Genomic DNA, 27,227 nt, shown 5'->3' with positions numbered 1-27,227 from the left:
TCTTTTGCTCTCCTTACTTGTTTTTATGTCTTAATTTTGAATTTAGATGTAATATCATGAAATTATTTATGATCAGACCAAATGAATGCATTTTATTTAAGGCATTTCTCTGTAGTCTATCATTGGAAGGAAGGAAAGATTGATGGCTGTTGGCCTGGAAAAGTGCATAAAGTACCTTAATTCAATGAACATTCACTAAACAACAGCAAATATCTTTCTTTGTGTCAGGGCTGCATTAGGATTACCAGCTGGAGGATAAAGAGGTTTCCTTTAACCCAGGGAAAATTATACTGAAGCCACCTGCCCTCTCTGGCATTTTTGAAAGATTTTAGCGTCTGAGACGGCCATTTCTCTCAAAAAGAGTTCTAGACTGAGAAGCAAAAACTAGCCACATTATTATCATATCTGTTGTTCTGCCAACTTGCATTCCCCTTAGATCTCAGTCACTATACCTTAGTGAACATACACCTTCAGAAAGCTTTCTGATATGTAAAGGAATGGGAGAGAGATGTCTTCAACTAAGATATATGCAACTCGGTAACTTGATAGTTACTGAGAAGAATTTAAAGGTTTGTCAAATGTGGAAATCTATTTGGTAGCTATTTGTCTTCATCAGATTAAACAGATTTTTTTGTTTTAGTTTGTTTTTGCTTTATGTTTTGTTTTGTTTTTTGACCATTAAGTATCTACATTTGATTTCCAATCAGGAGTGGTTGCCATCTATCACATCTGTAATGGTACAGGAACCAAAGTTATCTGATCATCACTTGAATAATATTACTTCATACTTTATTATAATAGCATCATAATGGTTGCACAGACATACCTGTGACCTGATAAATAATTTTCCTGTTAAATAATTCAAGCAAACACACTTCAAATGGTAACATAAGCAGAACCTACTTCTTGAAGATAATTTCTTTATCATCAAAGTAAAAGAAAAACCCTGAGGCACAGCCATCAAAAAGTTGCCAACAACACACCATGTTTATTTTCCTGTTTAATTTGTAGATGTTTGTTTCTCTCAGGTGGTTGTGTATTGGAGGGAGGGAACCCTTTGTTCATCTTTGCACTTGCCACTTTCTCTAAAAAGTGTTTTACAAGTTTTAAGTGTTGAAAACATTTTTTGTAGGGTTCAGCAAACCAAACACGAGATTGTTAATAGAGATTTTAATGGTTAGGCAGTATTAACAGATGAGAAGTTATTATTGGCAAGGATTTTATGGATATATATTTAAACTGCACACTGAGAGACAAGCCCCAAATGCCATCAGCATTGGTGTCATAGATACTTTTATCAATTAATCCAGGATGTTTTCTTTAAGAAATGGGACTCACTCAGACAATGGCTCTTTCGTCGCATTTATTTCAGGGAGATTTTGAGAGAGGAGAATATCTATGTCTCATTCAGTTGCCGTGAGACAAATTTGTAAATAAGATTATTTGCAAATAGGAAAAAGTGGTAATTTAGTTCCAGCTTCTTAATCCTATGAGGAGGCTTATCTTCAATATTTAGCCATTGGTTTGAGTATTCTTAGTGAAAAATTCTGTATCTGTAAAGTTTGCTTGTTATCTCCTCCAGAATATACCTGCCTTGGCTGGCAAGGTCCACTTTTACAGGGAAAATAGTAGTATATCATGTACCCTCTTGTGTTTCCAATTCCCTAAGAATTTTTACCACTACCGAAAAGTTACATACTATGTAAATTTCTTAACTGCCGTTTTTACCCAAAGTATAATTCCACTATTGTATTTACCAAATATTTCGTTTTAGGTGTATCTCTAATGGAGTTCCCCATTAGCCACACACAGCGTTTTATTCCTTCAAGTCTCATGGAATGCCAGCTCCACTGCATAACTCTCACCAACTACGTTTTATTTGCCCCAAACAAACGATCCACACACTCTGTTCTTCCTAGATACCAGAGCGGCAATCACACCATTTCATTCAATTTTTTACTCAATGACTCAATTGAGACCTTATGTAATTTTTAAATCCAATCTGTCTAATCATGTGTCTTCTGTCATACCTAGCTGTGCATTTGTACTGGTTGCTCTTTTTGAAAGCAAACCTGAATTACAACTTACTGGTTACAGGTTATGTGAATAGGCACGCACACATACTTCTGTACATATACATATATATTCATACGCATATATATATATACATGTAAATCAAGGGAAGTGTTTGTAGGGCCTGCTGTGCTGTGCCTAACTGACCCTACCACATAGTGCATAGCCCTGGAGGAAGGTATTTTGCTGAGTCCCAAACCATACACTGTCCATCTCTCAGCATGTGTGAAAACTTTAGGTGATTGCTGAAGTGCATTAATCACACCACTGTGTGATTCCAGAAACCTTACAGTTTTAAGAAAGAGAGAGAAGGAAGGAGTGTGTGCAGGTAGGCAAATTTTATGTCATGAAAAAAACATCATTTGTACATTCAGCTGAGAAAATTCAATCAGGATGAAAATTATAAAAGAAAAACAAATCAAACTGACCTTGAGCTTTGTATGCAAGAGAAAAAAGGAAGTAATATTTCCATGACATAAGAATTTGAAAAAAAAGAAATACTGTAAAAGATGAAAAGTGCATAGATGAATAAAAATTCTGTCTTCACCATATGGGTTGATAGTTGAGTTTAATACTAAAATTGGAAAGGATTTCTTTGTGTGTTTATTGTTTATTAAGGAGACCATTTCCTCTCTTGGATGCTTAAGATTGTAGGAGCTAAAACCCCCTATTTTTTCTCTACCATGGTGCCTGTTCTAGTTTAATGAGAAAAATGAGATGTAATCCTTCCAGAGTAAGTTTTGCTGCATTTAATGATCTCAATCTTTTGAGGACAGGGTAAGGAAACCGCCGTTCCTGAGGCTAATGCTGTAGGCTCAGAGGTGCATATGAGAAAGAGGCGTGGTTAGAAATGGTATTTCACCTCTGCTGTTTCCCAATTGGACTTGTTAAAAATAAGCTATCCCACATCTGAATCTACCTACACTCAGACCATGACATTAAAATTTCTGGCATGAGAATTGTTAGGCTTTTCCAGAAAAAAACCAAAAACCTGTTGAATAAATATATGCTTCATTCAGATATGTGTCTGCAATGAAGGGAATATAAAGACAAGCATGTCCTACTTGTGTTCCTTTGAGCTGTCACTTCAAACCCTGAGGAAAAGTCCCCCCTGCAGGGCCCCTTAGGCTTGTCCCAACTACCCACATTACAGTTACTGTAGACTGAAATTCTGTAAGTTAAAGAGTACATACCAGGAGCTTGCGTTTACGTGGGGCTTAAACACTATTGAATGCTCATTACTCCCTGGGCACCATGTTAGGCCCATTGTTCCCTCATGTCCTTCGTCTTGCCCTCTGGAGAGAAAGGCTGATTACATCAGCCTAGCTAGTGGGTCGAGTCCTCCTAAGTCAAGTGCCACCTGGTCTATTCCTCTGTGGCAATTCTCAGGTGGTATAAGCATGACCATAAGAGCCCTTCCTTGGGAGAAGGGAATCAAGTCTCACAAAAGGAACGACTTGGGTTGGCCGAGCAAATTAGTGGTTTCTTGCACCTCGTAGGACACAGGTATCATTATTACTACTTTAAATACAGGGAAACCAGCTAGAGAGGCTTAATAGCTTACCCAAAGGGACACAGTTAGAACATACAGTTAGAAAGTAGCAGAATGGGTATTAGAGTCTGTCAATCTGTGTGAAATTTTTATCTTTAACCACTGGTCAAGTGCATTACTCTTGAGACTATATTTTGATACATCTCATATCTCCCTAGGTACCTTTAGAGCAAGTTTCTCCCTTAAGCTTTAGAAAATCCAGTAGCAGGGCACCTGAAGGACTCAATTGGTTGAACATCCAACTCTTGATTTCGGCTCAGGTCATGATCTCATGGTTCATGAGTTCAAGCCCCGCATTGGACTCTGTGCTGATAGCACACATCCTGCTTGGGATTCTCTTTCCTTCTCTCTTTGCCTCTCCCCTGCTCATGCTCATTCTGTCTTTCTCTCTCTGTCTCTCTCAAATTAATAAATATTAAAAAAACAGTAGAAAATCCAGCATTAACTCCACCTTCAAGCACACAGATTGATGGAAAACCTTCATTTTCTCCACTTGACCTCCATATTCAACATCCTCCTTCCTTTCAGGGAATGGAACAGTTATTTATTAAGCAACTTCTATGTATCAGGTGTCCTGCTAAGCCTTTTTATACATACCATCTCTTTTAATTCTCTACAATAACTGTATCAAGTAAATTACTCTAAATGGTTTTATCATCATTTTACAAATGAGGAAAATCCAAAATCAAAGAAGATAAGTAATGAACTCCACTGAGTAAGTGGGATGTGAACTTAGCTGTACTCTGTTTTGAAGTACCAGGCTATTTCCATGGTATATGCTTGAGCATGCCCTTCCCAACGGCTTACTTTCTAAGTGTCCAGAGCCTTATATGGAATAAAAAATATCCCCCAAATCCTCTTATGAGGTTCCCAGTGACCTCTCAAGAGTTGGTATCAGTCCCCAGTTTGATCCCAGGCAACCCCACTGATTTCAAAACTGTTCATGACCTGTGGGACCACCTTTAATTGACCCAGGTAAGCATGGATAGAAAGAGTAAACCAAAGCTGAGAATTAATATTTTAATATTTAACATTTTAATATTCTTGACATACAAAAAATTCAAGAGATTTTTAAAATTATACTTTAAAAGAACATTCATTTGTGCTGTCATGATACTCCTCCCACATAGCAATCTCAGTTGCCTAATCAATGGAGGCATTAAAAGACTGAAGAGTAGGGTAAATCAATGAGATCATTCTCTGATTCATGATCTGACTGTGACACAAATTGAGTCAAATTCTGCCTTGCTAAAATACTTCAGTAAATGCTGAAATGTTAGCTTCCTCAAATGGCAAAGCCCTCAATTCTGCTTTTTCCCTTTAGAATCGTACTATTATTTCTTGTTGAATCTGTTCCCATTAGACCCAGAGCCCTTATTTATAGAAATAAAGCTTATGAGGAGAAAATTGTCTTTGTTGCTAGAAATGCCGGTGGTTGGACGACTTGGGATGGCCAACCAAATACAAGCCAGCAAAGAAGCATTTGCTTGTTTGACCTGAGTTCCTGTAAATCAAATACATTTGTCATTTTCTCAGCCAGTTGCAAAGAAGTCCATGGTGTAATATTCGAATAAGTAGAATATTAAACAAGTAAAATATTCCTAACATAATCTAAAGAGGCTGGCCAAAGCAGACCTGAGAAGAGAGAACTCTATAAGCAAAGCACTTTGAATGTACAGTTTAGACCTTCTCTACTTCAATACTTTATCATTCACGGAAAGTAGCATAGACCACAAGCCGCCTCTGTTTGCATCTCAGTACCAAAAAAGACCACATACTTGCTCTTAACAGAAGCAGCTCTGAGTCATACAGCCTGTAAACACATCTAAAAATGGATGATCACTTTTTTTTTCTTCTTCCTGCTTATTTCAACAGCAATTTTCTCAATTTTTTCAGAAGGTCACCAGCTTGCAAAAAATCTGAGAAGGACCATGAAAAGAAACCTTTAGTTTCCCAACACAGTCACTTACATTAAAAAAAAAAAAAAAAGTAGAAACCAAGAGATAATCAGAAGTCAGTAGAAAAGTTTATACCCCGTGACTCCCCTCAAAACTGCTCACCAACTGCTTAGCTGTGCCACATAATCAGTCACTGGACAGATTGGTGTCCCTAGAGATCAATGATCATCACCTCCTCAGGCTCTGGACATTGACCAACAGATTTCCACAGTATTCCCACACAGCTCAAATGTCCCCACCTCAGCACCATGCTCTTATCCCCTCTGTTTTAGTAGATGGCATGGCCTCTGCACTGCAGATTTCTCTCAAACTCCAGCCCCTAAAGCTCTCTGAATTCATCCCAATTTAAGATTGCCAGAGTTAGCTAGTACATATACAGATAAGCAGGTAATTGGAATTTGAGACACACAGAGATATCCTAAAATAATACTTGTTGTTTACCTGAAATTCGAATGTTCTGTGTTTATCTGGTAACTTTATTCTAACTACATCTTGACTTCTTATCTCAAGCCCTTCTGAGATAAAATTTCTGAATTTCTGGCCACTTTCGTCTTTCTCCAACATCTTTAAGCGTGGCATGGAAGATCCCCTCATGGGAAGGCCCCATTCAACCACAGCTTCAGTTCTATCTCCTCTGAGTTCCAACAGAATTGTTTGTTGGTGTGTGTTTTGTTTTTGTTCCCAAATGCAGAATGTTTATTGAACAAAAGGTGAGGGTACTGGATGGAAGAGGGAGTTATAAAGATGGACCACAGTGCCCCTGCTCTTTTGTCATCTCTTTTACCCACAAAATAATGGTTCACCACTTGGGAGTGCAGGAAACCAAGGTTTCTCCACTTGCAAAGGCTCCCACATTGAGGCAGGACGAGAACGTGGTTCTAACTGTCTCTCAGGCCGGCATTCTGTTCTCCTCTCCTTGAATTCTACAGGTGCCCATTCAGCAGGCCTCCAGGGGGCTGCATCTTGCTCTGTATAGCATAAGAAGTGGGGAAGGATGGAATGATGCCTTTCTCATCATGCAGATGGGGAAACTGAAGCCCCAGATAAGCCGGTAACCTCTGCAGAGCCAGAGAATTTGTATGAGGCAGACATGGTGGCCCAGGGAGGGGCAGTGCAGGCCAGGTCTTGAACTTTGAGGAAGCACATGTGTTGCGTCAGCCCCAAGTTGTTCTGGAAGCCATATGCGCTTCTGGGGGCCATAAGTGCGGCCAGACACTGCTGGCACAGTTTGTGGTGCGATTATGTGACAGGTGGCTGGAGCTCTTGAAGTGCTTGCCAAAGGAGCCACATGTGAAGGGCTTGAGGTCCAAGTGTGATGCATGGTGGCTGTGCAACCACTGCAGCCGGGTCTCTCCAGCTCCTTATTCTGAGGCGGCCTCGGAGGCTCCGCCTCGAGCTGTGCTGTGAACTTGTAGGGGACCTTGTTGGTGTTGACCAGCACACAGTGGCAGTTCAAGGCCTTGCACCCCACCAGGGGGCAGGAAGGCCAGGTTAGTGGAGGAGGAGGAAGAGGAAGAGGCGGAGGAGCAGCAGCATACTGTTCCTGGCGCTGCTTTCCACCTTAGGTGAAAAGGAAGCTCGAGGGGTGGTGGACGTAGGAGACCAGGACTGAACATGGCCAGGGTAGTAGCTGCATTGGATTCAGCAATACTTGGAGTAGAGGATATTTGTGGCTTCCCAAATAGTGACACATTCTCTCTATGCCTTCTACTCTTTCTTTAAAAATAACATATTTGTGGCATTGATATTTCCGAAAACTGGATCACATTAAATGCACAGTTAGTACACTTACTTTTACATTTATTTTTTAAATATTTTAAGAGAGATAGAGAGAGAGAGAGAGAGCGCGTGTGCACACACGAATGGGAGAGGGGGAGATAGTAGGGAGAGGATCCCAACCAGCCTCCATGTTGTCAACACAGAGCCCAAAGAGGACACGAACCCGTGAAGCCATGACATCATGACCCAAGATCATGACCCCATCCAAAACCAAGTTGGATGCTTAACGGACTGAGCCACCCAGGCATTCCAGGACACCAACTTTTTACATAAGCAGTGCATCCACAAGGCCCCCCGAAATCACTGGAAAACCACATGACTATTAGTGACTGCATAGGTTTCACTATATGAATACTTAATTTTTTCTTAAACACTCATTTTAAAAATGTTTCAAATATTTTTTTCCATCTCATATAATGCTGTAAATCAAATTCTAACCAAATCTTTGGTCAGGTCTCTGGTAGCACTCTTTGGGACAACCCTCACAGGAGAATTTCTCATCAAAGTCTGTGTACATTTTGAACACTTTTGATAGTTAATACTAATTTGCCACCCAGTAAGATTTTAATATTTCATATATATGTTCCTGGGTAACCACCTTGCATTTTTCATCATTTTTTCTGGAAAACCATCCCTGACTTCCTCTCATTCTCTCCCCCTACCACCAGCGTACCCCTACCAGCTCATACCAAGAGAGTAAGTGAACTGACCTCTCTGAGATTCCATAGTTGTCTCACTACATTGTAATAGTCACCTCATTGTGGGTCTTTCTCACCAGCCTAAAGTTGTTCACATCCAATCTTGCATTTGTGATTTACTCCCAGCACAGAGCAAGACGTCTCAGACACAGCAGTGGAGTAGTGGCTCAAAAAATGTTGGATGAATGGATAAGTATTTTAGTTCAGTCTCTTTACAGGTCAAAAATTATCTAATTTTTTATTTAAACATTTTTAAATGTTTATTGTTGGGAGACAGAGACCGAGAATGAACGAGGGAGGGGTAGAGAGAGAGGGAGACACAGAATCCAAAGCAGGCTCTAGGCTCTGAGCTGTCTGTATAGAACCTGACTCAGGGTTTGAACCCACAAACCATGAGATAATGACCTGAATTGAAGTTGGATGCTTACCAACTGAGAGAGAAAGAGAGGAGAGAGAAAGAGAGAGCATTAGTGGAGGAAGGGCAGAGAGAGTATGGCAGAATCTGAAGCAGGCTCCAGGCTCTGAGCTGTCAGCACAGAGCCCAATGCAGGGCTCAAACCCACAGTAAGATCATGACCTGAGCTGAAGTCAGACATTCAACTGACTGAGTCACCCAGGTGCCCCCAAAATTGTCTAATTTTTATGCATGACTATTTCCATTCAACAGAAGTTTATTAAACATCTACAAGCATGGCATTAGCTGTTGTTCATAGAGGATTAAGAGAGTCCCTTCCCAGGACAGTCCTGTGAGGGAAACAAACAACTAAGTCAAGTACATGAATATAATAGATCAATAAGAGGGGTGTGTGTATGATATGCAGGGTGTGCAACAACAAGACGTTTAGATCACCTCAGGTGTATGTGCATGTGCTGCATATGTAAAGAAAAAGGGTCTGTTCATCTGTGACCACAGCTCATATTCCACCCTTCAGTCTGTCCCTTTCACTTACTCCATGTTTGCCTTTAATACTTCTTCAGTTTATTGGCTGTCATTCTACTCTATTCTCAGACTGCAGCTAAACTTCAAATTGGAAAGATAAAATTCTAGAATGGTAGAAGATGAGTGTTACCTGTACGTGACATGTCAGTTCATACAGAGAAAGATGTAAAGGAAAACATTTCTATTTTTAAAAGTCAATTTACTGAAGATTCTCCTTACTGGAAGGCATACTTGTTGGTTTGGATCTGTTAAGACTGAGAAGAAAGATAGAATTAAAGTTAGTGGTAGCTGCCATAGTGGATGCTTATAGTTACTCTCGTATCTTGCCTGAATCCTTCCCACCTTGCTGAGATTCTCCAGAGATGCATGTGAGAATATCCCAAGATAAAGAGGGGAGCTTTGTTCTTCTAGAGGATTTCTGCCCTGAAAGCTAGCTCCTTTTCCACCAAATGAATTGTCTTGGCAACCTTGAAATAAACCTGAAGATCTTGCCCCCATAAATAATGGATTTTCTCTTATTTAGGCCCCAGATGATCCCTAGAGTTCCAGAAACTCTTTGAAAAGCCAACTTTCTAAACTCCCTTCAAAGCATCCCTTGGATCCAAAGAACTCATTATCTAAGTGGTTCCTCAAAGTGTCCAGCCCAGCCCAAGCATTAACTTGTATGTCAACCAAATGATTTTATTACCTTTGTTCATCCAAAAAGTCTTCCCCCACAATTTTGTCATATCTGTAATTGAAGAAGGAGCTGGAGGAGAGAAGAAAATAGGGTACTCACGGTTTTGGTCTCAGTTCCCAGGGTGTATGTGTTATTCTTACTCTCCCTCTTCTTAGTGATAGCCTGTTTGCTCTTTGTGAATGATTTCGCCTTCTTGTAGTTAGCCAAAACTCCTTCCAACATGTGGTGAGGGAGGTAGGAGAAAGGTCAAAGAAGCACCTTGTTAACTGACTCATGGCTCCATGACTAATTTCTATTAGTAGTCTTGATCATTATACCCTTTGTAGTGGGTGGTATTGGTGCAGGGTTTCCTATGATATTTGTGGAGATTTATTGTCCTGGTTCAGAAAGGTGACAAGAAAGCGTAAGACCTCAATTAACGAACTATAAGTAGAAACCAAATGGTATGTCTTTATCTGCCTGTGGAAAAAGTTTGTAAATCAGAACTATTACAGGGGTCTAATAATTCTGAGAATTTTATATTCTTTTTTTTAGTGTTATATGATACACATTTATCAAGGGTATGCAACCTTAAAACCTTTCAACCATCTTGTACATAGAACTGTAATGGTAACCAAACTGAAATATGTTTTCAAGGGCATTTTCTATCATTTGTTACTGAATTTATTTCATCATGCAAGAAAAAATAACTATCATACCATACTATTTCTTTTTTTTTAATTAACCAAATATTCTGGCAGCATGCTTTAATGAAAGAAAGTCAACTCAACTAAACAAATTTCCAGCTGAGTGACACTCCCAGGGGCAGCATCAAAAACATCTTAAAAATGAGTGTTGCTACTACTCATTTCCAGTTGGTTGAGGTTAAAAGCCCAAACTTTGAAATTAGGAAGACCTGGATTTAGCTCCAAACCTTCCACTTGGCTCTACCTATTCATTCCTTCCCGTGAGCCACAGTTTCCTCACCAGTAAGCTAGGGATAATACCCACCTTGTTGAGGTCTTGTGAGGATTAAAGAGAGAACCTACTGTGGTATACTGGGGACACAGTAAATGACAACTAGGCACCTGACCGAGTCGAAAACAGGACAAACCAGGATGTCTATAATGAGGGGTTAAACACTGTATGTCACTTCCTCTCTTGAAGAGTTCCCTTGTAAAAGCTCTTGAAGAGGATGGTTTTCCATGACCATCAATCTTGGTTTTAAGCTTATAGACCAAGATGATAACATTGCCACAGAAAGATTTCCTGTGTTGGTAAACCCCCTGCCAGGTGTATGAAAGTCCCACAGAAATAAAAACTATATTTTATCATCAAAAAAAGCAGATGAAGAAATTTGACCAGCCCTCTATGGATGAAAGCTTCTTGGTAACTGAGTTTTACGGAATACCATAAATAAATGCCTTTTTCAAGATCATATCAATAGATATTTGAGAGAAACATTTTTCTTGTTTATTGTAATACAAACCTCCACCATACACGATGCATAAAGACCAGAGCCAGCAGCACTGTGAGCAAGGAACAGGGCATTTTTCTGAAACCATCTTTGAGTCCAAAAGCACAATGCACCTGCCTAACAGCCTCTCTCTGGATGTCGACTACGAGAAGGAGAAAGGTAAACCCACACTAGCATACCAGGCCTGGGCACAGGGACTAATTTTAATAAATCAGAATAGAACATGAAAATGTCAACTTAATCAAGCATTTAAATTTTATTAATCAAGCCTAATTTTTATGAGTGCAAATAATCACTGAAGCTGGACAAATTTGTTCTCAATTGCATCAGAAACATAATTTTAATATTTAATGGACTGATGAATTTAAATGGAGAATTATCTTTATGAAACATGCTCTTCATAATTTGCCATTAAGTGAGAAATAAAAAAATCAACATAAATCTTACATAAAGGTTATTTAACTAAATGTTGGTACTATAAATATTATAAATGCATTATGCACTAATTTAGCAATCATACAGTACACTACATAAAGCAGACATGATAAGTGGACCAGGCAAGCTTTTTCCTAGAATATAGAGCTCTTGTGTTATATTGTGGAAAGCTCATGATAAAACGGTTACGGAGGTTTTATGTGAGGTTTCGTGAACATTCTTTTCATTCAGGCTTTTATGCTACAATTCACCATTCACCACAGACATTCTTTCCAGTTCAAATGTAGGTCTAAACCCACATGGGCTTTCTTTTGTGAGGTGATTATTCTTTACAAAAAGATAAAAAATATTTCATCATTATTATTTATAGAAAAGGGATATAAAGAAAAAAACTAAAGTTTTCTGACTATATGATTTTTTGACATTCAAAACGCAATCTCTTTTTAAAGTTAGATTCTTCTCATATAATGTTCTCAGGGTTCAAAATATCCTAGGCACAAGAAGAACAAAAGAAAAAGAAAATCAAATTAGTGTCAGAATATTTTTCTCTACCCGTGTCCACTTCTTCCCCTCACCCCTTCCATTACCCCCAGCAGATTGCTTAAAATAGGGAGTAGCTATGAATTTCTGTACAAAGTGAATCAAACCCAATAGAGTAGTATGGTCCAAAAGTTTGCAAACATTAATCTCCAAGATAAACGACGGCCATTGTTGTTTTCAAATTCTATTTTTCCCAAAGTGTAGCATTTTCCTCTCTCCCATGTACTAAACCTTGCATTTTCCTTAAGAGTAACTACTTGACTATTGCAGCTTGAATGCTTCCCAACGTGCCTGCGAGGGTTAGAACAATGCATCTTTCTGGGAAGAGTATAGACGTGGTAACGCTAATGGAGGTCACACAGCTCCCTCCTGCTTTGCAGAAAATGTTTTAAATGGATGATGTGGACTCTTGATGAGATGCTTAAAAATTCCTACGGTGGTTATAGAGTTTGAAACATTTAAAATTGTGCCCCCTCCCTTCCTTTTTTTTTTTTTTTAAACAAATTTGTGCTTCTGGAATGGAAATCTGGTTTTATAGAGAGAGGCTAGAGTGCATAATTTTCTTTTTTATTTGAGATCTGTTTGCTTTGAATTCATAGAGAAATTTGCTTTTGAAAATACTAAATTTCATAAAATAGATTAGCGGTGTGTCTAGTGATCTTATAATTTCACTTCGCAGAGCATATTAAACAGTTCAGTTGGGGGGGGGCTTTTTATATACTTCTTTTCTAACCTGACAAAAAAATAGTTTCAAAAAAGCATTGTTATTTAAAAAGCACACTGTAGGTTAAGAGTTGACCTATTTTTCCCTGCTCAGTCAAATTAATATGCAATATTCTAAAGACACCAAGCTTAGAATTTTTCCTGCCAGCAAAAACACAATACATTGTGAAGCCTTTAGATGGAGACATAGTTCAAATAAACACTAGAATTCCGTTCACAGTGCTTTGTGTAAGTCTAAGAATGAACATTTAAGAATACTCGGAAGGAAATATGAAAAGAAATTCATTTAAGATGCTTATACTGATTATAGAATTTATATTATATTTAGTCTTTCATAATGGAAGAGGTTTCCTGCATATTAAGCTGACACTTAAAAAAATAAAAGGTTACATATTCTTGGCCAGTAAAGTAAATTTACTGCCCTTGCACCTTACAGCAAAGCGTATTATACTGCAAATAAGAATGTTGTTGTTGATGATGCAGAATACAGGCTATACGTAATCAGTGGCATGCATCAGAAGTCATCTGATAGCCACATTAAAGCCACATTTCCTATTAAGAATCAGACTAAATTACAACACAGCACTTCCCAGAATGAGCCTGGGAAATGCATTCTGCAAGAAGAAATAATTGTATTTGAGTGTCTCTGTGAAAATCAGGAAGTCTTTTAGCAGTAAGTAATAATGCTTTTCTTTTTAGTCTGCCTTCTTTTGTATTGCAATATATTCAACCTCACTGGCAAGCCTATCACACTAATTATTATTACATCTAGTGGTTCAGTTATCTTGATGACTACTGTGGCTGAAATACTCCAAGGTCAAATCTTTAATAGCGTGAATCAAACTAAGCAGCCATCATACATCCAGTTGCTTTTGAGATACACTAGATGAAACAGTGTATCCCAGACCTGTTTATGACTCTTATTATTCTTTCAAACGTGGAGTAAATTATATGGGCGGCTTAATTGCACCATTCATTTTGCAAAAGTTCCTTCTCAAAAATTTCGTGAGAAGCAGATGTGCTGTTGTGAAAATGACAGCCCAAGCATACCTATAATGATCTTATTGACCACAGAAGTCTTTAACTTGACCTCAGGTACTTTTCAGGGATCTGAAATAATCTGAGTAGTTATATACATCTTCTCAATCCATACGCTTTAAATAATTTCACATGATATTTACACATATAATAAATTCATTGGCACACAAATGCATGCTCTGCTTGGTTTATGCACACACAAAATGGTACAAATGAACTCCAGACCATGTTGAAGAATACTGTTCTCTCCAAATTCCTCTATATCTCTAGGGTGGAAATAGGCATTTAGTTTGTAAAGTGTCCAAATATAAGCATCTGTACACATTTGGATGTTCTCTGAATATGAAATTAAATATGAAACTTCTTTCTTTTGTGACAATTTCCTTTCTTTAATTTTTTAACATGCAGTTGCACATCTGGACAGCAGTGATTTCTTCTTTAATTTAAATGTGTTGCTTTTTTATAGACCGTGTTTGAGTAAAGCAATTTGAATTGTGCAACTATTCATTCTGAACATAGCAAAACATCTATTTAATTCAAAGATTATTCCCAAGGAGAAAAGTAAACAGATGAAAGAACCCAGTTTGTGTCAGCTTTGGCTTTTGAGTCTCAGGCCTTGCGGTACTCAATCCTTATCCTACGAGGGTAACATAACCAAGACCCTTTTGCTTCCTTTTTCTTTAAAGAGTTATAAATAAGTGGAAGACTTCACTCCTCAGAAAATCATAATACAAAGTATTTATAGAATTATTGATAGGTCTTTTAAACCCCTTTGATCAGTTTTGCCTTAAGACATGCACCCTAAATTGGGATTAAAAAGCAATAATTAGGATTCGCTGCCCAGTGATGACTTTAACAAGGAGCTTCATCCGAGTCCACTTTTCCTCATCCCTTCACTGCCTTGGTCATCCTTTTTACATCCCCTGGCCCCTCCCTTATACATCATTGTCTGGTGCAGTAACATTAAACATATATTTTATTCAGATTACCAACACCATTATTAACATTTTCAGCCACATAAAATTGTGTTCCCTTGCAAATCATAAAGCATTTAAGTTGTGTTGAATTATAATTCAGTCATAATCTGAAAAGAGCTCCTATGCAACTACAAAACCTATAGATTCCAAAGATGCAACCTTGCTCCATTTGAAAATGGATTTTTAAAAAGTACAGCCACATATTATATATGTTAATGACAGGTGTTCAGCAAATATGGAATATGAAGAAAGAAATATTAGGCTTTTAAAAACATTATCTGCTTATTCTTTGGCTGTAACGTAGCTGGCATGCTACATTTGGGGCTGTCTACGTGTGTTTTTAAAAATGTCATCTTTATTAGTATTACATTCAAGGAATAGTACCAAGGAATGTGTTTCTTTCAAGACCTTCCTCCAGCATGTGGCATATAAGTGTGACGAGCGACATTACAGAAGGTCATGTCACTTTTAACTGCTTGCATTACATCTTTCTGATTTCCCTGGTGCCCTTCCTTTGTTTGATTAATACTACTTGCTTTCAAGCAAGGTATCAGAAAGCATAATTTGGAAAGAGAATTCTAGAGCCAATCTGAGCTATCCCCCTTGAAGAAAAGGGAAAGAGGAAAGAGAAAAAAAAACTTTGTAAAAATGTATCTTTTTTTTTAACACATGTGTTTTTTTTTTCCTCAAGGAAATCCTGCATGTGTGTTGTTATTAAATTATTGTTGACAAATGTTTGGGCAACTGGACTTCATATACTTGCAGACAAAACTATGTAGTCTGTATGGGGTTTATTTGAAGAGGGAAGGAGCTGGAGTTTGAGATGAAGACTCCTTTACTTATTTATTTAATTTTTTGTTTTCCTTTGTTAAGTGTTTGACCCCATGCTCTTTGTAAATGGTAGGTGTTTGAGTTCTCTGGGAAAGGTTGCGGTTTTGTGCAGTCATTAATGCACTTCGGTAATATATACAGTTTGTTTTTAAAAGCTCTGTCTGCAGTTTCTATGTTCATTGCATTTGGCCAGGGCTCATGTCTTAAAGCACAACCCCACTTCTGAGACACTTTTGCCTTTATAGCTATCCGTTTCATTGGACCGTTAACGCGTGAAAATTAGTGAAAGCATTATCATTTTAATTGGGAATCTTTACCCAAGCCTCTACCTGTGCCCTTCTGTGTGTTTCTTAGTGTCTCTGAAACATGAATCAGAATTTTGTAGGTCATTAAGAAAAATGGATATTTTGCCCAAGAAAAAAATACCTAATTTTTAAAAATTACTGTTTAAAATATTCTTAAATTGATATTTCTTTCACTAATAGGTAAGATTTTTGAACACTTACTTCGATGCAGAAACTGTGCTCAGTACTTTAAACACATTATTTCACTAGATCCTTAATCACACTGTGGGATAGGTCCTATTAGCTCCATTTTCTACGCCACTTTCAACTTCACCTGAGCAAAATGTAAGAGTGGGGTACATTCTGACGTAGCTTAGAGGCATCCATAGGAGAGCATCTGTGTTATAAATCCTCGTTTGTAGATGTTTATGATGTAACATTAAAAAGGCACTGGAGGAGGGAAAAATCCCTCACTAGAGTGCTGAAACACAACACAAAGGCCTCTCGCTAACACAACACTTTTCTGCCAAATGTAAAAGCAAATGGTTGTATTGGGTGGTTCTGGCTGCACATTTGTAGAGCAATTGTGCGTAGCCAATTACCCACTTGTGCAGGGTAAGAACAGTTTGGGTTTTGCAAATGAAGAGCCTGATTCTGTAGACCTCTTTGAGTTATTCTTGAACATAAGATCCGCAGCTGATTTGGAAAATGTGTAAATTAAGCTATTGGCTTGTTTTATGTTTTGATAATATTTTGAAACTTTGACAATTAACTTGAAGGTGGTAGAAATCTCCAAATCTTAAAGGTTACATATTTATGGTTTCTGTGTCCAGGCAGAGATTTGAAGGCATTTTGAATATTTGCTTTTATTAATCAGTATCGCCGATTAGGTATAAGTCTTTACAGACAAGCTAGTTCACTCCTGCCAGCTAGTTTGTTCTTTACATAAAAGCCTGTTGAGGGGCGCCTGGGTGGCTCAGTCAGTTAAGCGTCAGACTTCGGCTCAGGTCATGATCTCACAGTTTGTGGTTTCGAGCCCCACATCAAGCTCTCTGCTGACAGCTCACAGCCTGCTTCAGATTCTGTGTCTCCCTCTCTCTCTGCCCCACCCCTGCTCACTCTCTGTCTCTCTCTCAAATTAAAATAAGGACATTTAAAAAAAAAAAAAGCCTGTTGAAATAAAGAGTAGAGGCACCTGGGTGGCTTAGTTGATTAAGTGTCCAACTCTTGATTTCAGCTCTGATCATGATCTCGAGGTTCCTGAGATCAAGCCCCACAATGAATGGGCTCTGTGCTTGACAACACAGAGCCTGTTTGGGATTCTCTCTCTCCCTCCTTCTCTGTCCCTCCCCACCACGCCCCTCTCTCTCTCAAATAAATAAATAAAAACTTTAAAAAAAACAAACAAAAAAGATACAAAGAATAGTTGATGCAGTCATTTATCCATTCTATCAACATATATTTCTTGAACATTATTATGCCCCTTGCAGTCTGTTAGGCACAATCTGACACCATTCTTCCTTAGCACCTGCAGTATGATCATACATACTAAAAAGACACATATGATACCTTTTTAATAATCTGTGAAAACACGGAGTTTATGCACAGGCGTAAAAGTATACTATACTATTCATTTCTTTTTCCCTGCCATATTTGATAAGTGACTTGGAGTAATTTTAGTAAAACATGTCTTGACCAAATCATCCTGTTTTATACCTCAAATGCATACAAATTTTACTGAAAAATAAAAATGGAAAATAATGACCAACCTAAAAAAATTACTTAATCTAAATCAAAACTTTTAAACTCATTTTATTAGAGATACAAAATTGTAATCATTTTAATACTTATGAGAGTTAGGTGAATTCATACCCCACCCTAAGAACTGCCTCTGTGCTATTCCACTGTCTAGATTTGAGTTCTATTTCAACTACTTGCGGTATCAGATGAATTCTTTGGAAGAAATGCAATGTACTAAAATATTGTGACTATTTCTCCAAAGTAAACCTCCATCAAAATTAGCCCAATTAGGAATTGCCTAGCTTATACCACCTTGATTACACGTTGTTACTATTATTGTCTATATACTTATGAATACTTCAAAATTTCAGGAAATTAAAAGTCAACATAAAGATTAGTTTATAGGCTCCATTTAAATTATGCTGGATTATAAACCTCTTGAGGGCCGACATGAGTATAGATGGAATTTCTGTGTTTTTCATCTTTGTATTCCTGTCGTACTAGCACTGTGTTTCTTGGACAAGAAGCTTTATAATAAATACTTAGGGAGTTACTGAATACAGTTAGAAAGGTTAAGAGTCCTTTCTTGCCGAGGTTTAATTGCTTTTTAGGTCTTCAAAGTAAGTGTAAACTCTCACCAGATATTGGAAACAGCACTTTGTGTTACTGTGGTTCTTTTGAAGTACTGAATCTCCAAATGAAAGACCACAAAATTCTACCATCTAAGAGAAGATTTTTAAATCTTTAGAAATCTAAGAGAAGATTTTTAAATGCTTTAGCAGGCCATTAAATTAGGAGCAATCTCAAGGCACCTTGGTGGGTCAGTTGGTTGAGTGTCTGATTCTTGATTTCGGCTCAGGTCATGATCCTAAGGTCATGAGATTGAGTCCTGCATTGGGCTCTGCACCGAGCGTGGGGCCTGCATGGGACACGCCCTCTCTCTTTCTCTCTGTCCCTCTCCCCTGCTTGAGCTCTGTCTCTCTCTAAAATTAAAAAACAAAAAGTCAGGAACAATCTCACAGGCTGTCAGATGCTTTCAGTTTTATATTGGTTTATGAGAAATGGAGATTTGTGTTCAGGCAATTCTTTTAAATAAGTTAATACTTTTAGAATATTTGAGAACAATTATTAGATCACTGAAAGTCCTGGCATGTTATCTTAGTTTTTGTAGCTCTTTGCATAATACAGTCTGAGCTATTGAAGTTTTCACTCGTAACATATTCCTGTCTGTATCACAAGCCACATGAAAGAAGCACTAGCTGTCCTCTATCTTTTAAAGTTATGAGCTCTGGGAGAAAGATTTAAAAAGATTTAATAACTATGATTCTATCCGTTTATTCGTAAATAGAGATATAGACTGGATAAAAAAAGCACCACAAGAATTAGAAATTATATGAAATGGCAAAATTCAATCAGAAGTTGGCACTTTACTGAATATCAACCCTCCCCAAAGGTTTTAAACTTTTTGGTTTACACACACACACACAGAGAGAGAGGGAGAGGGAGAGGGAGAGGGAGTGAGTCTAGGTGTATTAAACCATTATACAACACCTGACACAGAGTGAAATCCCATTTGTGATACCACAGTTACACATTAATCAAGGAAAGGGCAAATTATTTGGCAAATTCAAAATGACTATTGCATCAGGTTGAAGTACAGAAGCTACCTAAAAGGGTTATATGTACATATCATGCACATATGACTATTGAATACATTTCATTGTCCATTTTCTTTCATTGTCCATTTTGTTAATGTAATCCTTGTGTGAAATGAGAGAATTAAAGTGAAAGCTTCTGGTAATTCACAAAATCAAAAACTAATACAGAGAGATAATCAAAAGTTGACATTTATACATAAGAATTAAAATTTGAGCCTTGATGACCCCAAAACCACAAACAACAGAAGAAAAAATTAACAAATGGGACCATGTGAAATGCAAAAGTTCTGCACAGCAGAACAAACAATTTAACAAAATAAAAAGACAACCTACAGAATGGGAAAAAAAATTTGCAAATAGTATATCAGATGAGAGATTAATATCCAAAATATCTAAAGAACTCAATCAACTCCCTAACAACAACAACAAAACAATCCAGTTTGAAAATAGGCAGAAGAGGAACTCCTGGGCGGCTCAGTTGGTTAAGCGTCCGAATTTGGCTCAGGTCATGAGATCACAGTTCTGGAGTTCGAGCCCCACATCAGGCTCTGTGCTGACAACTCAGAGCCAATAGCCTACTGCAGATGCTATGTCTCCCCCCTCTCTCTGCCCCTTGCTTGCGCTTTCTCTTTCTCTCAAGAATAAACATTAGAAAATAAATAAAATTAGGCAAAAGAACTAACTAGTTTTATAAAGAGGACATCAAATTGGCCAACAATGAAAAGATGTTTAACATCACTAATATCAAGGAAATGCAAACCCAAGCCACAGTGCCATATCACCTCTATATCAATGTATCAATGAGTTACCGAACGTTTCTTAGAATGGCTGTCATTAGATCCTGTTGCGTATGTGGTGAATAGAGAACCCTTATACATTGTTGGTTGGAATGTAAATTGGTCCCAACACTATGGAAAACAATGTGGAGGTTCCTCAAAAAAATAAAAATAGATCTGCCATACGGTCCAACAATCATGCTTCTAAATATATACCCAAAGAAAATGAACACAGGATATCGAAAAACCTTATCTGTGCTACCATGTTTACTGCAGCATGATTCCCAATGCCAATATATGGAAACGACCCAAATGCCTATCAACAGATGAATGGGTGAAAAAGATGTGGTCTGTGTACACAGTACAAGACAGGAAGATAGCCTCCCTTTTGTGACAACGTAGATGGACCCTGAGCACATTATAAGCAAGATAAAGTCAGAGAAAGAGTGGTACTATATGATAGCATTTATATGTGGAATCTAAAAAAGTTAAACGTGCAAAAAAAGATAGTAAAATGGTGGTTACCAGGGGATGGAGGGCAGGGGTAGTAGTGATGGTGTTTAAGGGTACACACTTAGGACAGGTAGTAAGTAAGCCATCGAGATCTAATGCATGGTATAATGAGCATTGGCTGTAATAGTGTACTCTATTGATGTGATAGGATAAATACTGGCAGATTAGCGAACATACTACAATACATAAGTGTATCCAAGTAACACACAGCATACTTTAAACTTATGCATATATCAAATGTATTCAATTAAAAAATTAAAAATAAGTAAAATTTGAGCCATGGAAGATATTAGCTTTATGCCATAGATCATGAGCACAAATCAATGAAGAGACAGTATATTTTACCTTAAAGTTTGGTGAAAAGTCAATTAGAAATAGCAGAGCTGTTTTCTGCTTAGTTATCTAGTTCTAAACTTAAAGTGCCTCATTAATACATACAGTGAAGTAGGTAAAAAAGGAAATTTCCTGATTTAAAGCATCTCTCAAATTACTGTTAGTTTACCCTGTGCATATTTCAAATTCTTTGAGTTGTCACAGAACATTTCACACAAATAGGGTTCCCCTGAGTGGGATTCACTTCCCTGGTTTCAATCAATTAAAGGCAGAGCATTTTCCTAATCCCTATCTCTCGATCAAATAGTCTCTCTCCATGCATCTGTTTCAAAGGTTAATAAAGTTTTCATTTCCAAAAGGTTCAAAATGACAGAACAAAATTCTCTCCTCTTAAGAGGATGAAAATGACTTCTGTTTCTGTCTGCAGGTAGTGGAGGACATGCTGGAGGACGAGGAAGAAGAAGATGACAAAGATGACAAGGTAATTATCTTTCCCAGCACTTGAGTACCAGGGGATGGGGAAATGTAGACATGACACTGTTTTCACAGACAGTTAAAAAAGGAGTTGAAGTGTTTGAGTCCAGAAAATTGGACAGTGCTGTTTATCATCCTAACAATGCCACTGCATGTTGCAAAGAAGGAGAGAGGGCCATAAATCCCCTTCGCTTTTGTCCAGAGCTGGGTCAAATATTTTTCCTCCAGGAACAAAAAAAAATAATTCAGCTTGTCTGGAACTTGATAGCTCTCGTGAAGATAACAGCAGTGACAACTGTTTTTGAAGGGCAAAAATTTGTCCTATCTTGAGTATTACAAATCGGGCTACACTTCAGAGGAAGAGAGAAGTGAAAAAATAGCAGCTTGCTTAAGTTGAACATGGATATTGTCATCTGTAATTTTCAAAGAATTGCTCAGCAAAAGAACACACGTGTGTGCGGAGGCTCCAGAGGGCATTTACATAATCCCAGTGTTCATTGCCCTTGCCTAGACTTGACTTGGTGCGGCCCTGTGGCTCCTTGGTCAGGAAAGCTTGTTGAGAGGTTATTTTTGGATTGCTGGTTGGTATGGGACCATGGTTAAAAAAAAAAAAAAAAAAACAGTTCCTTTCTGGAATCTCTTGGATTGGCTGTTCCCTGGGGGGAGGGGACAGCTGTAGGAATGAATTAAAATGACCTTGAGCCACTGTAGCGGTGTCTGGGGTCTGAAGAAAGTCTTTTTATGGCAAGGAGGATAGTGATGCTGGTTTACCAAAATCCTTGGGCATTTCTAGATAGAAAATCTAAAAGGTGCTAGGGTGAGACTGGGAAGGAAAAGAGACTATCATTCATTATCTCTAAACTGTTTAGCATACAAAACCAGATTTTGACCTTCACTGGAATCTGATTTCTATTATAGTAAAGCAGTGAATTTTTGGAATGAAGGAGAATAACAGACTATCTTAATTTATGCCCTTGACCTTTGGTTCTGGTAGAGATGTATATAGTTCTGTCCCTGTATAAGAATTCGCATGCTGGAAGCAAGCATTAGAAATGTAAAAAAAAGAAAAACACAAAACAAAACAATCACAGTGATTAGTCAAACTCCCACGTGATTTTTTTCTTGACCAATATTCAATGCTAGAAGGAGAATGAAAACATAGACACACACATACTTTCTCCCATCGATTGCTGCTCCAAACATTTTTAAATTGATAGAGCTTTTATGTGAAATTTTTCTTCTGTATATCATTTAGTCATTAGCAACATCATCAAACATAAACTCACAAAATCTCCTTCTCACAAAAACACATATACTTATTTTTAATGTTAAATAACATGAACATACACTTCTGGCAATAAATGATATGATTTATTGTTAAGGTCAGTGGTAGAGCTGTAGAGAGCTTGTATTTTAACTCAACATGCCAGCCCTGAATCATCATTTCTCTGCTGATAAACACTGAGCTGCCATCCATTTATGGCTATTTTCCCTTGCTTGTTGCTGCTTTATTATTAAAGCCACCATAAAGATTCATTCTAGCAGTGGGCATTTCTCCAGAAATGTTAATAAATGGAAACCCTTAGTGAAGTCTAGTACTTCAATGTCCCTGCTTGAAGTCGACCTGTATTTTTTTTTTTTTTTTTAGCCAGTTTGTTGATACTCCAAACCACAAAGCTCCTCTTTATGGTCATTTTTTTAATAGAGAGGATGTTAGGAGTGGGAAGCAAATAACACTTGGCTAACCACCTCCCCAAAACCTAGATGTCGAGTGGAGCATGCCTGGTGGAAACAGCCCCAGGGCTCTGGAGTGGTATCTCTTGTAATCTAGTGTTGAGGTGTCTGCAAATGACACCCTAGTTCTAAGACATTTGCAGATCTGGTTACAAGAGTTGATTGAAAGTGAGTGCTTAAATAACTAAGTGAATTCTACTGTACTCTTGCATGCAGGATGCTGACAAACAGTGTGTTTTCCATATGAAAGGGTTGTACGCTGATTTTCATCAATCCAACTCTTTATTTGAGTGATATATAAGGAGGCTTTTCTTTTCTACTCATAATGCGATTGATAGCAAAAAAAAAAAACATATCTGAACAAAAAGAAAATCTCACGTATAAAATTTACAAAAGACTTTTAGGGGCTTGCGTAATGGAAGAATCCTAGAGTGGATGTGTTAAAATAGAAAGTTTTTACCGAAAGAAATGAAAATGTGAAAGGATCCTTCAAGTTTCCATTTACCAGCTTCCGTCTCTTGAGTGGCTGTCATAGTGGCAAAGGTTGTAAAGTCTTGACTATCAGTGTGTCTGAGTGGGAGAAGGGTAATTTCCTACTTTAAAAAATTCATTGGTTCCTCCGTTTAAAGTTTGTGTATAGCGTCGTGTGTAATGGAATTTCAGGAGAAAAACAAATGTGTTTTTTGCCATGTGAGCAGGCACTGACCTCTAGCTCTCATTATTTCTCTGTTTTCTCATATGGCATAATGGTGGGGTCAGGTCAGTGAGTCCTCTTATAGGATAAAAGTAAAAAAGATTAATAAATGTGCCAAAGCCTCACTTTAATTGAACCTGAAGCATATGTTGCAAGTATGTAAAATATGTCCCAGATGTCGCACCAAGGCTGGTTTCTGGGCTTTCGCTGATTACCACAAGGCAGCTATTAGTCCTATAACCTTTGGACTTGGGGGTAAATGGGGTATTACGTGGCACAGAATGAGAGCACCTGTTTTCCATTCAGCAAAGACCCCTGGCAGGCTTTGCCTAAGCCTATCCATATGTTTTCACTTAGCAGATTGTTGGGCGATTATGAAAAGTGTCTTTCTTTAGAGCCAGCATTGATATTAGTCACTCACAATGAAAGGGCAAGTCATTGGCTACTTGACAAGGTCCGTGTGGGCATAAACCGAAGTCGTTTATTTCATTTCAGCTCAAAGTGTTTTCCCTCAACATAATTATATAGATGGCAAAGACACAGGTACAAGAAGTTGAAGTGGACACAGATTATAATTACTTCACATAACAGTTTTGTAAGAGCTTTTCTTTAGTGATAACTTCATCACCTGGGAAGACTTTGGTTAAAGTTGGTAAAAGCTAACTCACGATTCACCTGGAACCCCGGTTCCTGAAGCTTTTCCAAAAGATGGGCTTTTGAGGATTTTTTTTTTCGTGTGTCCTTCCTTTTTCTTAAAACAGCTAATCATTATTCAGCTAAGGGTTTCTGATCTTCAGACTTAGCCTTCATTCTAGGATCTATTGTCCACATTTGCTCGAATCTAAAATTAGGTGGCTTCTCTCTTAATCCAATTCCATGGTTTTCACAAAGGCAGAGAATGTGGGTTTTAAATGGTGGGTCTTAGTTATGAATCACTGACTTGTTAATATTTTCACTTATCTGCATTATGTCATAGCACTAGATGAAGCTGTACCGGAGATGAAATTTCTCCTGAATTAAATGTTAGAAAGACATCCTACTGGTTTCTCAGTTCCCTTTGTTATGGAACATTCTCTTAGCCATCAGCCACAAAGTCACAGTTTGATCTGATTTTTGACCTGACACCAAATCCTGCCTTTGTGGTTAATAGAATATCTTAGTAAATAAGGCTTAAATTACCTAGGTGGAGCTATCAATAAGCCATATAATAGTGTTTTTGACCATGTTATTTATAATAATACAGTGGTCAATCTGCATAATCTAGACATCTAATTAATGAAGATCAGCTTTCGTTTTATAGCTTAAAAAGTTTAGGCATGCTTCTCATGGTGTGGCCTACCCTTGTAATGGGGTCCAGCTGCAATATCAGGAAGCAGAAGATAGAATGCAGGTTTTCCTCAGGATAAGCATGGAGTCGGACGCATGGCATACTAGTAATGTTTATTGATAAAAGGTATTAAAATGTTCAGGCATTTATGCTTGCCTTGCTTCTCCTTTCTCCTCGGCCATTATGTCAAGGTTACTGTGTTTCAAGATAACTAGATGCAATGAATGAAACATATCTGAGTTACTTCAACATACACAGATCGTTTGCTTTAATTCTTGAAATCTGTGTTTTCTGCTTTGATTCTCCAGCCCTACAAATGTATACAGTATCCCTAAGATGCATACCATCTCTACATCTCAAATCAGGGGTGGGGGTGGGGGAGGAGATACCTCTGATACATGATAGGAGAGAAGAAGATTCTAATCTGACAAAGTGCCATTTTCTAGTTATATTCAATGAAATAATTACATGGTTGGGGAGTATATCAAAGCTTTGGAGAAAGGCAGGGAAAGAGGAGTCAAGAAAAAAAATCTTTAAAAAAGTCTTATTTCACATTTAACTGGAGTAGCATTGTATTAGTCTCTTAGTTTTCTATTGTTGCATAGCAAATGGCCACAAACTTAGAGGCTTCAAACAAGCCACATGTATTAATTCTCAACTCAGCAGGTCAGAAGCCTAGGCATGGCTCAACTGGGCTCTCTGCTCAGCATCTCATACTCAAGATGTCAGGCTGAGTTCTCATCTGAGGCTCTGCAGAAGAATCCACTTCCAAGCTCATTCAGTTTTTGGGGATAATTTGGTCCTTATATTTGAAGGACCAAAGCCCTTGTTTTCTTGGTGGCTTTTCACTCCCACTGGTTCCTTTACATGGTCCCTTCCATCTTTATATCCTTCCACGGAGGATCTCCCTTTTGTCAAATCTAATGCTTCAACTCTCTTCAGGAAGAGCCTAGTTTCTTTTAAGGATCCACTTGATTAAAGCAGGCCCACCAAAGATAATTCTTTTTTGAAGTCCACAGCCAAACATATCTAGTATAACCCAATCACGGGTGACCGTCCCACTGTGTTCCTCATTCCCTCCCTGTACAAAGGCAGGGGATTACACAGAACATACACACCAGGATGTGGGAAACTTGGCAGTCATCTTAGAATTCTGCCTCCTACGGTCATCTAGATCTACTCAGGCTCTGGAGCAAAAATGGAACAGCCTTTGTGTTCCTTGTATGTGTCTGTTGCCAGGCAATTCCATAATTATCTTACAGTAAACAAATTAGGAAAGCCTGCCTGCAGGGACACATCCTTTCAAAGATGATAGGAAACATCTCATACCAGAGATACAAACTGAAATATATGTTACTGAGGGAAACTTTATATTTTAAACAGAGTCACAGTACAGTATGTTCTACTTATTAGCTAGTTCTGCTCTGGGGTGAGGGGTGGTTGGGCATGCAGAAAGCCTGATGGGAAATATGTTCTTTCCTCTTGTTGCTTCCTTCTGGGGAGAAAAAAAGACTAAAATAGGCAGAAAGCAAGGAAGGGTCCATTCCTCTTCTAGAAGATGAAGTGGTGCTCAGACCCGATAAGGTGTTAGCCCACTGACCTCGAGTCAGCAGGAACGCTCTGCTTCGTCGAGAACCAGAGCAGCATTCATACTAGAGGATGCCCAAGAGAAGTGTCAGATGGACGCCTTGCTGCCCAATGGCCTTTGGCCTCCTGCAGAGCAGGAAGCCTCCTGAGTTCACATGCACAGTCACTGGCCTGTCTCAGCCTCTGCTGGTGTTACCCCTGCACAGCCCCTGGGCCAGAGCCCATCTGCCACACCTGGCTGGGCCTCTGATGTGAAGCTCCGCAGCCCTGTGACTGACAGGTGTGTCAGGGAGGTGTCCTCGAGGATTGGCATTTGCTTGATAGGAGCTGCGAGCCAGCCTCCATAGTAAGAGTCCGCAACTGGGGGCTTCTGGCACCAGGGGCACCCACGTGTTTCTCATTCCAGGACTCCTTTGTGGGCCAGTCTA

General features: G+C 38.4%; 1 protein-coding gene across 3 annotated transcripts in view; it reads left to right on the top strand.

Annotated features, from left to right (window-relative positions):
* The window catches only part of MCTP1 (multiple C2 and transmembrane domain containing 1), a 512,254-nt gene that overhangs the window by 418,502 nt on the left and 66,525 nt on the right, over positions 1-27,227 (top strand). For all 3 annotated transcript variants that reach the window (XM_029942619.1, XM_029942618.1, XM_029942620.1), the window contains one exon: positions 21,411-21,464. In XM_029942619.1, coding sequence (XP_029798479.1) covers positions 21,411-21,464 — 54 coding nt within the window. The remainder of the gene's footprint in view (positions 1-21,410; positions 21,465-27,227) is intronic.

This window comes from Suricata suricatta, chromosome 6 (genome assembly GCF_006229205.1).
Source record: "Suricata suricatta isolate VVHF042 chromosome 6, meerkat_22Aug2017_6uvM2_HiC, whole genome shotgun sequence".
Lineage (NCBI taxonomy): Eukaryota > Metazoa > Chordata > Mammalia > Carnivora > Herpestidae > Suricata > Suricata suricatta.
Note: the sequence above shows the minus strand (reverse complement) of the source record. Positions and strands in the feature narration are given on the sequence as shown.